The 17,155-nt window shown below is 43.9% G+C and overlaps 1 protein-coding gene across 1 annotated transcript in view; it reads right to left on the bottom strand.

The window, feature by feature from the left end:
* MBOAT1 (membrane bound glycerophospholipid O-acyltransferase 1) overlaps window positions 1-17,155 on the bottom strand; it is a 98,013-nt gene that overhangs the window by 38,153 nt on the left and 42,705 nt on the right. The window contains exons 2-3 of the mRNA XM_081827615.1: window positions 4,570-4,715; window positions 3,458-3,535 (exon numbers count right to left, since the gene is read on the bottom strand). Coding sequence (XP_081683741.1) covers window positions 3,458-3,535; window positions 4,570-4,715 — 224 coding nt within the window. The remainder of the gene's footprint in view (window positions 1-3,457; window positions 3,536-4,569; window positions 4,716-17,155) is intronic.

Genomic DNA, 17,155 nt, shown 5'->3' with positions numbered 1-17,155 from the left:
AGACGTATTTTCTCATATTAAATTATACTGAACTTGACAAATTCACATTAAAATAACTCATGAAGACTAAACCTACAGAATAGTGCAGTAGGAATAATAAAAACTCATTTGGTGGCAAGGGAGAACCAGACACTGAGTGTGAAAGAGTTCTGAAAACTCTCAAGCACTACATGTCTTTATGTTCTCTTAACTGTTGTTTACAAACAAAGATGTTACAACCCAAAAAAAGACTTTCCCAGCCTCGGGTTCATCCTTAACCCTTTCCAAAACAGGAAGACGGTGAACAAAGCAAGTGACTAAGAGAAAGCAACTTTCTGAAGACCTGAGCAGAAGCAGAATGGAGTTAGTTAGGCCTGTCCATGTCCAGGCTCTGTTTCTTTCTCTAGCCAGTTCGCGAGGGTCAAGGCAAAAAATCACAAAACAAACTCAAAAGACAAATTCTCCCAGGGCGCTTTTGAATGCAGCCATGCCTACTTCCTCTTTCTCCTCAACAGGAGCTAGACCCATACCTACCCCTGCCCCTCCACCCAGAGAGAAAAGCAAGTTCAACTTACTAGTTATAATAAGAGCTACTTATTAAGGATGGCGCCAACTACTATGTCCCAATACAACAGGGCAATGTATTCATGGTCTAGACAAACCTGAAAAAAATCTAAGGAATCCAGAAGTGGTAGAGAGAGTACATATTCTGGAGAGAGACCAACATGATTTCAAAGCCCAGCAATGGCAAAACTCCTGTGAGAAGTCGAGAGAGTAGTTGCTTTAAGAAGGAGGGGTGTGGTAGAGATCGGGGCAGAGTGATGATAATATTCCCCCTGTCCTTTGGCTGGGAAGCTGAAGGACAGGGGGTGGTAACATGGATGTATTCAATTTGTGCAAATTCATGGATCTGTATACCTATTTACTTCTCTGAACTTTCATTTCCTCCCCTTGGCAGAGAAAAAAAATCTGAATCCCATAGAACTGTCCTAGAAAGAATATATTTGCAATAATGATATGAAATATTAAGTATATCAAATGATACACTAAATAAGACTTTCCATATTAAAAACAATGAAAACTATTTAAAAGAGCCCGGCTTAGCACTTGGCACAAGGCAGGTAACCCCCACAACTGGTCACCGCGTTACCACATTCCGATACGAGGCTGTCCGTCTGAGGAGATACAAACTATATTCTGCTCCAACTGGTTCAGACATAATAAATTAACCCCCGTGTTTTCCGTCCCATATAGTGGCTTGGGAAGGAAACAGAGCTGGTGCCCCAAGAATTCTCTAGACAAAGACAACCATGTGTCCAGAAATGGGTTAACTCCCTGTAGCAGCAAAGACTGACCTTCCCCTCAGCTTCCCAGCCAAAGGACAGAACTCTTCTAACTGGCTCAGCCAGGGGAAGAAAACAATTCACAAAGAATCATGAAATCCTGATCCTGAAGAAAACTTGAACCCCACCTTTTAGAGACGTACAGAGAAGCTGTGAGAACTGCTTGAACTCACGCTGCTAGAAAGAGCCAGATTTCCAGGCTGATGTTCTTCCCCTGCCTCAACAGGAAGCAACTTCCCTCCATCAGAAACTATGAACCACTCCCTACTTCTGCAATCTTGGCAACCACACAAGCAAAGAGAGAGGGCATTCTTTCTCGTCTTATGACACGGCCCTTTGCTACCACAATATCATGATGGTGAAGCAGTCATAGCCTGTCTGGAAACCACTCGGCTTGGCCAAGGCTGGAGGGTTCCATTCCTGGCCAGAGACGAGCCCTGGGCCTGGCACGGAGCGAGCGTGCGTGGAGGTTCCTGACCCTCTGAAATGGTCCACACCCCGTCAGCAACACACAAGTGTGGCGAGAGCCAACAAGTCACAATTTGTAAGGTTGTTAAAAATGTGCTATAGAGATGCAACAACATTTTTATTCATTGTTGAATTGCTTCGGAACTCAAGTTTGGGAAAAGCCAGACATTTTCACCCCACCCCCCACTAAAGATAGCATTCTGCTATAGTATCAAGCATTCCCAAAACCTCTTCTTAGAAATATGGATTTCCCATTTCCCTTCTGAAGGAGTGACACAATCCCTTTCAAGGAAGGCATTCAGAAGAGAGATGATTACAATTCATTTTTTCAGAGCTCATCTAGACAGAGTTGGGTGAAAATAAAATTTAGAATCATGCAAAAAATATTTTCCCTTGAAAACCGGACATTTATTACAAGTGATGTACAAGATTATACATGAAAAAGTTAAATTTCAATGATTTTCAGAAGGAAAACTATTGTGCTAATCGTCTCATTAATCAAAGAGCCTTCCGGAGCTGAAAGAAGGCATCTGCTTTTTCAGAGAAGTCATCAGAAAAGAAGTCACAACAGGGCAAATGTCTTTTCAAAGGTGTTCGGTCAGTCATTCCAAAAATATTTATTGAGCCCTTGTGCCCAGTGTTGTTCTAGGCCCTGAGGATACAACAGCAAACTCTGTTTTCATAGAGCTTACATTCCGGCACTATTGGAAGGCAGAATTAATACTGAGGTTTCACACAGACCCTGGGAAACACAGACAATGCTAAACAGATACCCAGGTGTCCGAATCGATGATCCAAGCATGTTGCCTTCAAGGCAGAATTAAATTACTTCTATAACTTTTAAATCAAAATATCATAGTAAGAATACGTCTTCCTCTTTTAACATTTGACTGTACATATTTTAAGTACACAAAGTTTCGACATAGGTACACACCAAACCACAGCCAAATTCCAGGTAACAGACATATCCATCACCTGCTCTGCACGCTTCTTCCTGCCTCTCCGATCCCTTCCCCGTCTCCCCAGACCGTCCCAGCCCAGGTAACCTCTGATCTGATCTCTGCCGCTACAAGTTAGTTTGCATTTTCAAGAACAGAATTTCTGTGGCGTCCTTCATTCCGCCTATTTATTATTTTTTTAAAGATTTTATTTATTTTTCAACAGAGAGAGAGAGATAGTGAGAGCAGGAACACAAGCAGGGGGAAGTGGGAGAGGGAGAAGCAGGGCTCCCGCCGAGCAGGGAGCCTGATGTGGGGCTTGATCCCAGGACCCCGGGATCATGACCTGAGCCGAAGGCAGACGCTTAACGACTGAGCCACCCAGGTGCCCCATTCCACTTATTTATTTTGAGGCTTCATCCATGTGACTGTGTGTTATCAATCATTCCCCCCTTTTTATTGCGGAGTAGTATCCCGCTGTGGTGACCATTTGGACTGTGTCCAGTTTGGAGGCTACCACAGAGCTGCTTCTACTCTGATACGTTTGCAAAGCGTCCTCTGAACACTCCCAGCATTTAGGGGTCCCCACCTCTCCTTCTGACACTCCCAGAGAACTTAGGATATGCCACACGTGGCCGGCAAAATGGGGAAGGTACCCCTTTACCCTGGAAACACATTTCAGAGGTCGCGAAAAACCTCACGTGGCCTGGCTCGCTCCCAGAACCTTACCTGTGAATACTGGATACGTTTGCGGTGACCATGATCCCGTAGCACGTTAACACCAGCACAAAAAGGTGTATGGAGTACCTTTAAGACATCACGGAGAGAAGGAGGAGCACTGATTATATTCCAAATTAACAGACCTACTGGACCCCCATGATGCCGCCACTCCACCTCCCGCCCCCACCAAGAAGCGCGTGAGCCATTAACTCGTGTTTGTGTAAGAGAAAATAAATCAAGTATTTTACTCTGTGTAATTAAGGTACTAGATCTTGAAACGGCAGGAGGAAGTCATGACAGTCTGCCAACAGCAGCGCTGGTCACGTCAGCAATCCATAAATGGAATGCTTATATTTTTGCACACATACAACTGAGAGTCCAGAAGCATTCTTTCTTTCTCTAGAACTTTTTGTTGTTTTGGTGTTTTTTTGGTTTTTTTTTATTTTAAACCACCTGGACCCAAACTGACCTTCCCCACATACCAAGACTTTCACCTAGTAGCTGCTTCAAAATACTCATCATCCTTTCTCAAATTTTTACTGGAGGCTGAAGAGCAGTATTCTAGTATCCTGAATAAATTCACAAATTTCCTTAAGTTGTCATTCCAGAAAGGTTGGTTCCCAAAACTCCCCCCGCCCCCGCCCCAGAAGGGCCACTCCCAGGGTAATTGGCCAGCTTACCTAGTAGAGGAAGGTGTCATCTACAGGCTCCCTCTGTTGAGAAATGACTCGTGTTTCCTCAAACCAGCACTAAAACTACTGTTCTACTCCCAGCATAGGACTAACACCAATTACCCCTAGCAGTAATGCAAGAAAAACACCAATATCTACAACAGGTAGGAAAAGTTCCTCACCTGGAAAATGAAACTTTATAGTATCCTATTTAGATGACCCAGGGGGAGATCAGCAGAAGCATAATTTGTAGCAAAATTCACGGAACTGACTTCCAACGGGTAGTTTATTGGTTCTAGGTTCTTAGAGTAAATGGACATTCCTGGGACATCCCCATTATGCTACAATAGGAGTAAATACATTTCTTTCCTCGGCGCCTGGAAAATGCCAAGAATACTGCCACAAAACACCCAAATGATAAAGATTAGAATTTCTGAGGCTCATACTCACCAGCCAAAACAAAAGATGACAAAATAGATGCCCAAAATGGTGACAAATGTGTGCCGGACATTGGGACTGGTTTTACCAGGACTTAAGTAGATGCGAAACCACAACGCAGCAAACAGAGCAAAGACCTGGCATGCCACAAAATTCACCTGCACGGGAGGAGAAGAAAGAGAGAGAGACTCAAAACCGTTACCCTTTTCCTTGTGTGCGGATTCTCTCTACTCTTTCCAGATTTCCACACCAAGGTGCCTCTAAGACTTGGACTTGGGTTGTTTCCTCAGCAGAGTGTTCGTTTGGAAATGGTTCGGGAGACTGAAAATTCACCATGCCCCCGTCTGGTGTAAGAAGCGACGAACCGGAGTTTTGTTCCCAATCCTTTAAGGCTAGCCAAAGTGGCTTTTCCACCCACACACAGAGGGCTTTTGAATGTACAAGGGCCTCAGCAACTGCGGGGTCAGTTTGCTGGGTCTCTTTCCCCCACCCCACGCCCACCCCCAGTGCTATCCTAAGATAAAACACTTGTTCCCGTAGAGTCGCAAATGAATCAAGTCCATGAAGCTTCCTTCATTGAATACCTAAAAAACTAAATGCTTCTCTCCAAAGTCATCAGTCAGCTGTTTTGATCTAATTTTGCTCATTTTAAATTAACACCAAATTAACAAGAGCATCGCTCAAGCTCAAGGGGTGGCACGAAAATCCACACATAAAAAGAAACAATCCCGCCTTAAACTTCCAATGCCAAACCCTGTCCAATTGTGCAAAACAGGCAACAAATTTCCTTAGAAAAATCTCACCGGTCTATCTCTCAAAAATACTGGGCCTGAAAGAAAATATAAAATAATTCCCTGATACCCGTGGGAAAGATCAGCTGATTTAACCTAAAACCAAAATATATCAAGCTATGTAATCATTAACGACACGTGGAAGAGCGGTTCAAACTTCCCGGAGTATTTGGAGTGAAAACTTCGCTTCTGGAAGACACTTAATGGAAAAAGGATTGAGGATACAAATATCTGAATAGAGCCTCAAATTCAGCCTCCACAGTTTTTCACACTACAGAAAACAGTAGCTGTTAGTGACATTCACTAGGGCTGCCACTGAGGTGGGGTTGGAGGCAGGAACACCCGCTCCGCCTGAGCTCACTTTGTTTTCCAGTAAAAACCAAGACTACTTTGGACCCCTGATGATTCACAGAAATATCTTCGGAGAATTTTTTGTTTCGTTTTATTTATTTATTTATTTTTTTAGTAGGCTCCATGCTGGGCTTGAACTCATGACACTGAGATCAAGACCCAAGCCGAAATCGAGAGTTGACTGCTTAATCGACTGAGTCACTCAGGTGCCCCTTTCGTTTCGTTTTTAAAAAATGACTGTGCTGAGTTTCCCCCTCTATTAGATCATTCGTGTTCACTGGTCTCTCCAAAAATTTAGTCCCGCTACTGCCCGCCATCACATTCTACCCTGAAAGACAGAGAGAAGGTGAATTGTGATCCTAGCCTACATGATGTGGTCATAGTTTTTTTTTAATTTAAATTCAATTAGCCGGGTGCCTGGGTGGCTCAGTTGGTTAAGCGACTGCCTTTGGCTCAGGTCGTGATCCTGGAGTCCCTGGATCGAGTCCCGCATCGGGCTCCCTGCTCGGCAGGGAGCCTGCTTCTCCCTCTGACCCTCCCCCCTCTCATGTGCTCTCTCTCTCTCATTCTCTCTGTCTCAAATAAATAAATAAAATCTTAAAAAAAAAAAAATTATAAATTCAATTAGCCAACACATAGTACATTATTTCAGATGCAGAGTTCAATAATTCATCAGCTGCATATAACACCCAGTGCTCATCACATCATGTGCCCTCCTTAATGTCCATCATCCAGTTACCCCACCCCCCACCCACCTCCCCACGGTCATACCTTATGTAGCCTAAATACGCCACCACCAACACTCTCTCTCTCTCTCTCACACACATACACACAATGGAGAGAAAAATAACCATTTTAGCAAGGTTCAAAACGTAAAGGAATTGGCAAGTAGAAAGTCAAAGTTATGGGGGCGCCTGGGTGGCTCAGATGGTTAAGTGTCTGCCTTTGGCTCAGGTCATGATCTCTGGGTCCTGGGATCGAGCCCCACATCAGGCTCCCTGCTCAGCTTGGTGCCTGTCACTCAGCTGGCCCAGACTTCCTCAGCCTCCAGACGGTCTTGTCAGCTGGGCTTGTCTTAAAGAAGGTGTGTCCTCGCAACCCTCCAAGGAAGAATAAGGATCACCGTGCAAACACCATCTGATCTTGTCACCCCAGTGATCGATAAAGAGGAAAGAAAGGCTCACTGGATCACTGACACAATCTGCCATTTTTCTGCCACCATAATCTGAATGCCCTAGTTCTGACTCTCAGGTGTCAGCTGGGCGACCTTAGGTAATTCATTGATTAATTCTGCCAACATTTACTGGTTGACGCTATATGCCAGATACTGGGGACAGGGTCAAGACACTGTCACTACCAGCAAGTCAAGAAAAGAAGACTTACATGCTCTGGGTTTCAATATTTTGGGGGACTGAGGGGCCAAACGTGTGATCTGGGAGACCTGATCTCTAATGTCCCTTCTGGCTCTAATGGTCTCTGATCCTAACCTAACCCGAATCCTTTCCCTTAACTGTCAGTAGTTAATGCCGAAACGCAAGACTTTGTTAGGAACTGAAAGCTCCCTCCCACACACACAAACAACCCACTCCCCCGTCCTCTTCCTGGGAGTGAGTCACGGGTGGCTATCTGGAATGTTCCCCGGCAAACTGTTCCAAGGCAAAAGTGGAAACACAGCAGCACCACTCAGTTCTACAGGAGGCTTCTAACAGAATTGCTTTTCAACTACCAGATGAACTTTTAAGTTCATCTTAAAAGGCACACGCTGAACCACAGTTAGACACCACTTCACACCCATGAGAATGGCTATTGTTTAAAAAAAAAAAAAAAACACAAAATAATAAGCGTTGGCAAGGATGAGGAGAGATTAGAACCCTTGTGCTCTGCTGGTGGGTGCGTAGGATGGTGCAGCCACTGTGGAAAACAATATGGCGGTTCTTCAAAAAATGAAAACTACAATTATATATGATCCAGCAATCCCATTTCTGGGTATTTACCCAAAAGAACTGTAAGCCGGGTCGTGAAGGAATATTTCTTCACCCATGGTAGCAGCACTATTCACAACAGCCAAAAAGTGGAATCAACCCAAGTGTCTATCAACGGATGAATGGGTAAACAGAATGTAGTCTATCTATGCGAGGGAGTATTATTCAGTCTTAAAATGGGGGAAATTCTGACATACGCTACAACACGGATGAACTTGGAGGGCATTGTGCTAAGTGAGTAAGTCACAAAAGGACAAACGTTGTGTGATTCCACTTAAGTGAGGTACCTGGAATACAGTAATTAAATTCATAGAGACTGAAAGTAGAATGGTGTATTCACAGTAGACAGACTGAGGGGTGGAAGGAATGGGGCTATTATTTAACGGATATGGAGTTTCAGTTTTGCAAGATGGAAAGAGTTCTGGGGGTGGGTGGTGGTGATGATTGCATAACAATGTGAATGTCCTTCATGCCACTGAACCGTACTATATGCTTAAAAATGGTTAAAATGGAAAATTTTATACTTTGTCTATTTTAACACAATTAAAAAAAAAAAGTATAGGCTAAAGCATGACACCAATTTCTTTGTGTTTGCTAATTCATATCAACTCAGTAGCTGGTATGAACTGTGACCATCTCTGTGGCCAGCCGTGGCACGCTGCCGTGACAATTTATATAGGAACAGGATGAGATCTTGCTTCTTTCCTCTACATAGGGCCAATAAAATGGGAGGCACTGTTTTTCAGAAATATAAGCCACAATGGGTTTGATTTGAGGTATAGGATCTGCTTCCAAATAATCTTGAAAGGATGGGGAGAGTGGAATGAGTATAATAAATCAGTGGTTCTCAATGAGGGATGCCTTGCCCCGCAGGCAACAGTTTTGGTTGTCATAATCCAGAAGAGGTGGTAGGGAAAAGCTCCTGGCATCTAGTCGGTAGAGGCTAGGAATACCGCTAAAACATCCTAAAAGGCACAGGACAGCCCCCCACAACAAAGAATTTTTTGGCCCAACATGTCAGCAGAGCCAGAGTTAACAGATCAGGGATCATGGTATAGATGAAACAAGATTGGCAATGAGCGAAAACCAAGAGCTGAGCACATGAACGTTCATCCTACTAATCTCTCCACTTCTGTGTATGTTTGAGCCTTTCCAGAATAAACAGGGTTTAAAAATTATACAACTCTGGAAAGCAAATCACTGGCCTGAGATGATACAGATATTAAAGTCTGATGACTACTAGCAGTTGAAACTAGGAAGGTCTCTTTATCCAAATTGGAGAAACACCTAAGTTAGTGAAGTTATATATATATATATATATATACACATACATACATATATGTATAGAAACAAACCAAAACAATAAAGGGATCATGTCTTCCTAAATAGGAAAAAGAAAAAAGAAACCCACCTTTTATGAAATGAGCAAACTTCCATAAGAAGAGTGTCAAATTACAAGAATTACAAGAGAAAAAGATATACCTTCAATAATCATACATGAACACTGGGTATTATATGCAACTGATGAATTATTGAACACATCTGAAACTAATGATGTACTATATGTTGGCTAATTGAATTTAAATTAAAAAAAATAATAATAATAATCACACGAAGTATTTGTGACCGCCCATCCCACAACCAGCAACAGATCCAATGGTTGCAGGAGTCGACCCAGAGCCGATACCTGGCTGCAAGACCAGGATCCACCACTTACTGGCCGAAGAGCTACAAGAACTTGCTGCATTTTGACTCTTAGATCCTGTGACGGGGGTAAAAACAGTGGTACCACTTCACAGCGTTGCTGGAACTAAAGAATACTTAAGATTACCTGAAATAATGCCTGGCATTGACAAGCACCTGCTATTCATATTATTCTACACCCACTACATTAACACACAAATTATGGGTAGAATAATTCAATACACAGTAACTTCTGTTGAGCTATTACGAACTGGCTTCCTCAGTCTCCTCCCTGCTGCCCTTGTACCGATTCCCCTTCCCACCCAACATTCAGGCAGCTGCCAGAATTTTCCATGCGTCCTTTCTTCCGCAGGGAGAGGCAATGCAGCTTATGACAAAGAGTCAATGTCTGGGTTTTCCAGCTCCCAAGCAGGGTTTCATAAACCTAAAGTAGAGATATATCTGAAAAAAGTCAAAGCAGCCTCTACAGATTTAGGAAAGGAGCCATGGGGGAAGGATGCGGGTATCTCTGTAGGAGCCTGGTCGCCGGGCTTCTCGGAATGCAGCCCTGGGAGATGGATGGCCAGTACTGTTTCCAGGAGGCTCAGAGGGTGATGAAGTACACAGACCAGAGGCATCACTCCAGCCCCTCTTCCAGGCTCTGGGGACAGCAGAGAGACCAACGGAGAACTGGCAGGCCTGAGAAGTTCCTGCAGTTGCACTGAGGAGAACGCTAGCAGGAACGGGCCATCAGGAGCCACAGAAGACGCTACAGGATACAGGGCACACACAACACCCAAAACCAAAAAGAGAGGCTCCACTTGAGGAGAGGCCAGCAAGGCGCCAATGGCACATGGACCCGAAGCCCTCACCGAGGCACAAAGGTCCTTAGACCCCTCAGGGCTTAGCTTATTCCTAGCGGGAGAGGTAGACAAACCTTTAACATAACCAGACTTAAACAGGAAGGGAGCTGCCCATAACTGGGCAATTTAGCTTGAAAGCTAGATTAAGTTTAGCCGGGAGGAATTTGAAAGCTACATTTTTTCGCATCTCTATCCGTGGCTGTAAATTTTCAACCCGTTGTCATCACCCCTATTGAAAATGTGCACCAAATTTTACATAAAAAATATTCACCTCGGGGCGCCTGGGTGGCTCAGTTGGTTAAGCAACTGCCTTCGGCTCAGGTCGTGATCCTGGAGTCCCGGGATCGAGTCCCGCATCAGGCTCCCTGCTCAGCGGGGAGTCTGCTTCTCCCTCTGATCCTCCCCCTCTCATGCTCTCTGTCTCCCATTCTCTCTCTCTCAAATGAATAAATAAAAAAAAATCTTTAAAAAAAAAATATTCACCTCAATATTATTTCTAGCAGCAAGAAGAAGGGACCTAAAAGTTCAACAATTAGTAAAGACATTGGTTAAACATGAAACAACTCAAGGATGCACCTTGCGTTATAATCCTTTTTGAAAGTACTGTGGTAGCATTTCCAATTCCTGGAAATGAATTCATTGGATGACAAAAAGCGAAATGCTAAGAAGATGTGAAGGCATTATTTATAAGACAAAATGAAGGAAGATCTACCTTTCAAACACAGGACAAGACGGATAGTAATTAATGGTAAATCCATACAGTATAACAGTATTAAAAATGGGCATTATAAAGCACCTATGATAAGATGAAAAGCATTTGTTATAACTAGTTAAAAACACAGAATATAAAATTGTATGTATGCTTACAACTGTGTTAAAAAAAACAATAGTGGCATTAGGAAAAAGGCAAACATAACATCCAAAACGGAATCTTGCTGTTTTGCAGGGTGACAGGAATCCAGGCCAATTTTTTGTAAAATTTCTTTTTACAATTTATAGTTGTAAACTCCATGTGGAATTTCTTTTTTTTTTTTTTTAAGATTTTATTTATTTATTTAACAGAGAGAGGTAGAGACACAGCGAGAGAGGAAACACAAGCAGGGGGAGTGGGAGAGGGAGAAGCAGGCTTCCCGCAGAGCAGGGAGCCCGACGTGGGACTCGATCCCAGGACCCTGGGATCACGACCTGAGCCAAAGGCAGACGCTTAACGACTGAGCCACCCAGGCGCCCCTCCATGTGGAATTTCTTACACACACACACACAACCAAGGCAATCTAAGAAACTCCTAGAAATCTGCATTTAATTCTATGTACTGTAGCTTCAAGGTTGCGTTTATTAGCACCTACGCCAGATAAAGTTTAGGGAGGAACTGGGCATAAATAAAAAAAAACAACCTGTCACAAGCTTCCTCTTAAAGAAAAACATGTTTTATAGGTGGCAAAATGTCAAGGGTAACAGTGTGGACGGCCAAAGAGAATAAAAATATGTACCACGATGCTCTTGAATAAACTCTTCACATTTAAAAGGAACATGTGGGATGTCTTTACTTTTGTGCTGATGCACCCCCTCCCGAGCAGAAAAGAAAGCTGCACTTTATTTGTGATATTCAACAATACGCTCTGCACAATTAAAGCATTGTGTGGGTCCTTATGCGTAAGGAAACAGTAGAGCACAGCTGTTCCGATCAGACTCTCCACACACGCAAGCCTGACATACCTCAGATTCAACAACAGCTCCATTTCCAAGGCTCTTGCAAGAATTCAAAGTCACTGCAAGAAAAACACACACCCAAGGGTCTGACTCCCTGTTTCACCAAAGTGCAAACTGTGCTGCAATTTTCAAATGTACATCTTAAATCCTCCTGCTGTAATGTACTGCTAGAAAAGCGTTATTTGGGGATTTTTTTTTTTTTAAAGATTTTATTTATTTATTTGACAGACTGACAGCGAGAGAGGGAACACAAGCAAGGGGGAGTGGGAGAGGGAGAAGCAGGCTTCCCGCGGAGCAGGGAGCCCGATGCGGGGCTCGATCCCAGGACCCTGAGATCATGACCTGAGCCGAAGGCAGACGCCTAACGACTGAGCCACCCAGGCACCCCTATTTGGGGATTTCTGTTCCATGGTCTTCATATTCTTCCAAGAAACAAACTTTGCCAGGAGCAAAAAAAAGTTGCCTTCGTCCTAATGAAGAGATGCAAGCCGTCTATTTTTACTGAACAGCAAATATTAACAGTCCAAAATTATTTCCTCTACGACAGTGGCTCACCAATGAGGCGCAGGCGACCGTCCAAGCCTGGAATGTTTCTCTCAGCAACACAGCCTTATATGCTCCCAGACAAAACCAATCTAATTAAACAATTCCTTATTTAAAGGCAAGCCATTCTTCCTCCACAAACAGTACTCTTTTGCATGACCTCCTACAAATAAAGGTGGCTGGGGAAGACGACGCGAAATGCTATTCCCTTCAGTACCACAGAACAAAGTGTTTGCACCATACTCTTCAGCTACTTCGCGCTTTCAAAGAGATCCTTGTTGTGCTTCCATTTCCAAGCAATTTGGAACATCAGCAAGAAATGCTTTGAAATTTGTAATGAGCTGATTTTTTTCAAAGCTTGTGCATAAGCAAATATTATTTAAAACTGATCATCAATGTGCGTGATTTATAACCAAACAGGCTTTTTTTTTTTTTTAAGATTTTATTTATTTATTTATTTGAGAGAGAGAGAGCAAGCGAGAGAGAGCATGAGCAGGGTCAGAGGGAGAAGCAGGCGCCCCGCTGAGCAGGGAGCCCGATGCGGGACTCGATCCCAGGACCCTGGGATCATGACCTGAGCCGAAGGCAGACGCTTAACCGCCTGAGCCACCCAGGCGCCCCTACCCACACAGGCTTCTAATGGACAGTTCACCCCACCGTAACAATAAATGCCATTCATTGAGTGCTCACCACGTGTTGGGCACAGTGCTAAACCTTACGTAAATGATTCGACTTAAGCTTTGTAACAACTTTCTGAAGTAGCTGACTCCCACTTTACACGGGAGGAGAATGAAAATCAAAACGGTTATGTCCGGGTGGCTGAATTCACAAAGCTAGCGAGTGGCAGAGCTGGGGCTGAAAACCTGACCTTAGTTCTCACTCAGTCCACCCTACCTCTTCCCCTCCACCTCAAAGTACCACGAACCGGGAGGCTTAAACAAAGGAACATTACTGTTGGGGGACCTGGGTGGCTCAGTCAATTAAGGGGCCGACTCTTGGTTTCAGCTCAGGTCATGATCTCAAGGTAGTAAGATCAAGCCCCACTCGGGCTCTGAGCTCAGCATGGAGTCTGCTTGAGATTCTCTCTCCCTCTGTCCCTCAGCCCCCATCACACGAGCTCTTTCTCTCTAAAATAAATAAATAAATCTTAAAAAAAAAAAAAGTTATTGTCTCCCAGTCCTGGAGGCTACGGGGCTGAATTCAAGGTGTCGGCAGGCTTGATTTCTGCTGACGCTTCTCTCCTTGTCTTGTAGATGGGCCACCTTCTCCCTGTGTCTTCCTGTGCTCTCCTTTTTGTCGTGTCTGTGTCCAAATTTCCTCTTTTTATAAAGCTATTAGTCATTGGATTAGAGCCCAACAAATGACCTCACTGTAACTTAATTTTCTCTTTAGAGCCCCTCCCTCCAAAATACAGTCCATCAGGACTTCAACATTTGGATTTGGTGGGGGACCACAATTCAACCCATCACACCACTCAGTAAAAATCCTCTACTCAAACACCTGGAATGAAACAGACTTCATTTTCCTTGCTCCCACGTGTGGAAAGTGAGCAAGCCCCAAAAGCAGAACTGTGAGGAAGCTGTGAGTCTTGGCATCAGTGGGAGCCTCCTACTCCCTGGAGGGGTCTCTCAGCCCACTACACAGGAGAGGAGCTTCCCAGCTACCTGCCCTGCCTCCCCCTCTGACCCCACAGCTGTCAAAAGATCACTGGCAGGGGCGCCTGAGTGGCTCAGTCGGTTAAAAGTCTGCCTTCGGGGGAGGGAAAAATGAATGGGAAGAAATCAGAGAGGGAGATAAACCATGAGAGACTCTTGACTCTGGGAAACAAAGTGAGGGTTGCAGAAGGGGAGGTGGGTGGGAGGATGGGGCAACTGGATGATGGGCATTAAGGAGGGCACGTGATGTAATGAGCACTGGGTGTTATATGCAACTGATGAATCATTGAACACTACATCAGAAACTAATGATGTTTTACTATATGTTGGCTAATTTAATTTAAATAAAATAAAAAAATAAAAGATAAAATGTTATGTAATAAAAAAAAGAGTCTGCCTTCGGCTCAGGTCATGATCCCAGGGTCCTGAGATGGAGTACCACCCCCACACCTCCCCCCACCTCCCCACCCCTGTCAGGCTCCCTGCTCAGGGGGCAGTCTGCTTCTCCCTCTCCCTCTGCCCCTCCCCCCTCCACTCATGCTCTCAGGTGCTCTGGCTCTCTCTCAAATAAATACATAAAATCTTTAATAAAAAAAAAGCTCATTGGCCTACAAAGGGTTTACACATGGTGAGAAAGTTCATTATGCCTTAGGCTTTGTTTCAAACACACAAGTTTTAAGTAATAATAGGCATTCATTGAGCGTGTACATTTTCTGAGCTTCACATCTGTTGGCTGTTATTCTAAATGTTTCACACCCATTACCTCAGTTAATCTTCTCAGCAAGCCTCAAGGTCCTACTGAGGAATCTTAGGCACCAAGTGAAGGGCCCCAAAGCCCCTCAAGTGCAGAGCACGACCGGGACTTAAACTTAGCCACTGCCTGAGGTTGCCCCTCAGGCTTGCAGGGTGGGGAGCGGGGACCTGAATCAAGCTGCCGGGCTCAACGCCCTTTGCCACAACTGTTCTCTGAGGCTTCCACAGACTTTCTCTCCGGAGTTTGTGTACTCACATCAGAAGCCTCCTTCTCCCAGTTCAGAGTGCGTCATCCAGTCCCTCTGGAATGAGATAATCCCTCTCTTAATTTGCAGAAGAAAAAAACCATCCTGTGTACTTGGTTCGTTTAGATTGCACAGTAAGAACTGTGGCTTACCCTATTCTGTAAATATCATGTCATGCATTAGTTATGATTTAGATTTAAAACGCTTTAAAAATGAACTCTGGTGGATACAAGGGCAAAAAAATGTTTATGCCGTCTGCTCAGCCATGGCAGGGTCAAACCTTCAAATATGTGGGTGACATGGTTCGTAAGGATCTGTCTGACTCCAGCTTGTCTCCCACCCCATAAATCATATCCTCCTAATCCCGGGCCAAAGAGGAAGGGAAGACTGAAAAGAATTCGGGACCATTTGAGGAGTCCTGAAAACCCTGTCCACAAACACCCACCCATATCCTCTGGAGAAGTGATCTCCCCACTAGAATTAATTCCATTGATAGCCAGTTGAAAGGGACAACAGCAGCAGCACGATAATAATAACTAGCAGTAGGGCGTGAACTAGATTCCAGGCACTGCTTGAAGTCCTTCTGTGTTACTCCTTCAACATTCACAACCCTTTGAGGCTCTTTGAGGCATTCATTTTATAAAAGAGTAAATTAAGTCACGGAGAAGTTAAGACATTTTCCCAAACACCGCATACCTAGTAAGTAGCAACACTAGAATTTAAACTCAGGGAATCTGGCTCCAGAGTCCATCTGCTCAGCCACCATGGATGATTCGCTTAAACTTTCACCTGTAATTCCAACATCTCATTTTCCAGGCAAGGGACGTGGAGCCCAGAGACTGTCAATGACTTGGCCCAGGTCACAAGGCCACAGAGTGTCAGTGCTGGGATGAGAACTAAGGTGTCCTGACTCTGGTCCAGTACACCTGCTTGCAATTCTTTGCCAGCCTTGGATGTGGGATGGAAGTAAGATGGGATGCTGGAGGTCAGGGAGGACCATCTCAGAATAAGGTCTGAGTGAGGAGCCTTAGACTGCCAGTGGGAAGAAGGGACACACCCTGCAGAAGGAAACACCACTGACCTAAGAAGTGAAATGTTTGGGGCAACTTTATCATCTTTTCTTATTAAGATATAATTGACATATAACACACTAGTTTCAGGTGTATAAAAAAAGATTTGATATCTGTATATATATATTTTTAAGTTTTTATTTATTCACCTATTTAAGTAATCTCTATGCCCAACATGGGGCTCAAACTCATGACCCTGAGAACAAGAGTCACATGCTCTTCTGACCAAGCCAGCCAGGCGCCCTTGATATCTGTATATATTATGAAATGATCACCACAATAAGTCCAGTTAACATCCATCACCACACATTGTTACACATTTTTTTTCTGGTGATAAGAACTTTTAAGATCTATCTCAGCAGCTTTCAAATACACAACACAGTATTGTTAATTACAAGGCACCATGCCATATATTATGGCCCCATGACTTACTTGTTTTATAACTGCAAGTTTGTGCCTTTTGACGCCGTACACCCATTATGCCCATCCCCCAGCCCCCACCTCTGGCAACCACCAATCTGTTCTCCGTATCTATGAGGTTTTAGGGTTTTTTTAGATTCCACATAGAAATGAGCTCATATGATATTTGTCTTTCTGTACCTTGTTTCATTAGCATAATGCCCTCAAAGTCCATTCATATTGTCACAAATGGCAATTTTCCTTTTTTATGGCTGAATAATATTCCATCACATGCACACATGCATGCGCGCATGCACACACACACTTCCTTTATCCATTCAACCATCAGTGGACACTGAGGTTGCTTCTGTGTGTTGGCTACTGCAAATAATGATGCAATGAACATAGGTGTGCAGGTATCTTTTCAAGTGATGAGTTTTCATTTCTTTTGGATAAATACCCAGAAGTGAAACTGCTAGATCATATGGTAGTTCTATTTCTAATTTTTTGAGGAAACTGCATCCTGTTTCTCATAGTGTTTGCACCAATTTAC

Source organism: Leptonychotes weddellii, chromosome 8 (genome assembly GCF_054177405.1).
Source record: "Leptonychotes weddellii isolate Sample4059 chromosome 8, ASM5417740v2, whole genome shotgun sequence".
Lineage (NCBI taxonomy): Eukaryota > Metazoa > Chordata > Mammalia > Carnivora > Phocidae > Leptonychotes > Leptonychotes weddellii.
This window is presented reverse-complemented; position numbering and strand designations above follow the sequence as displayed.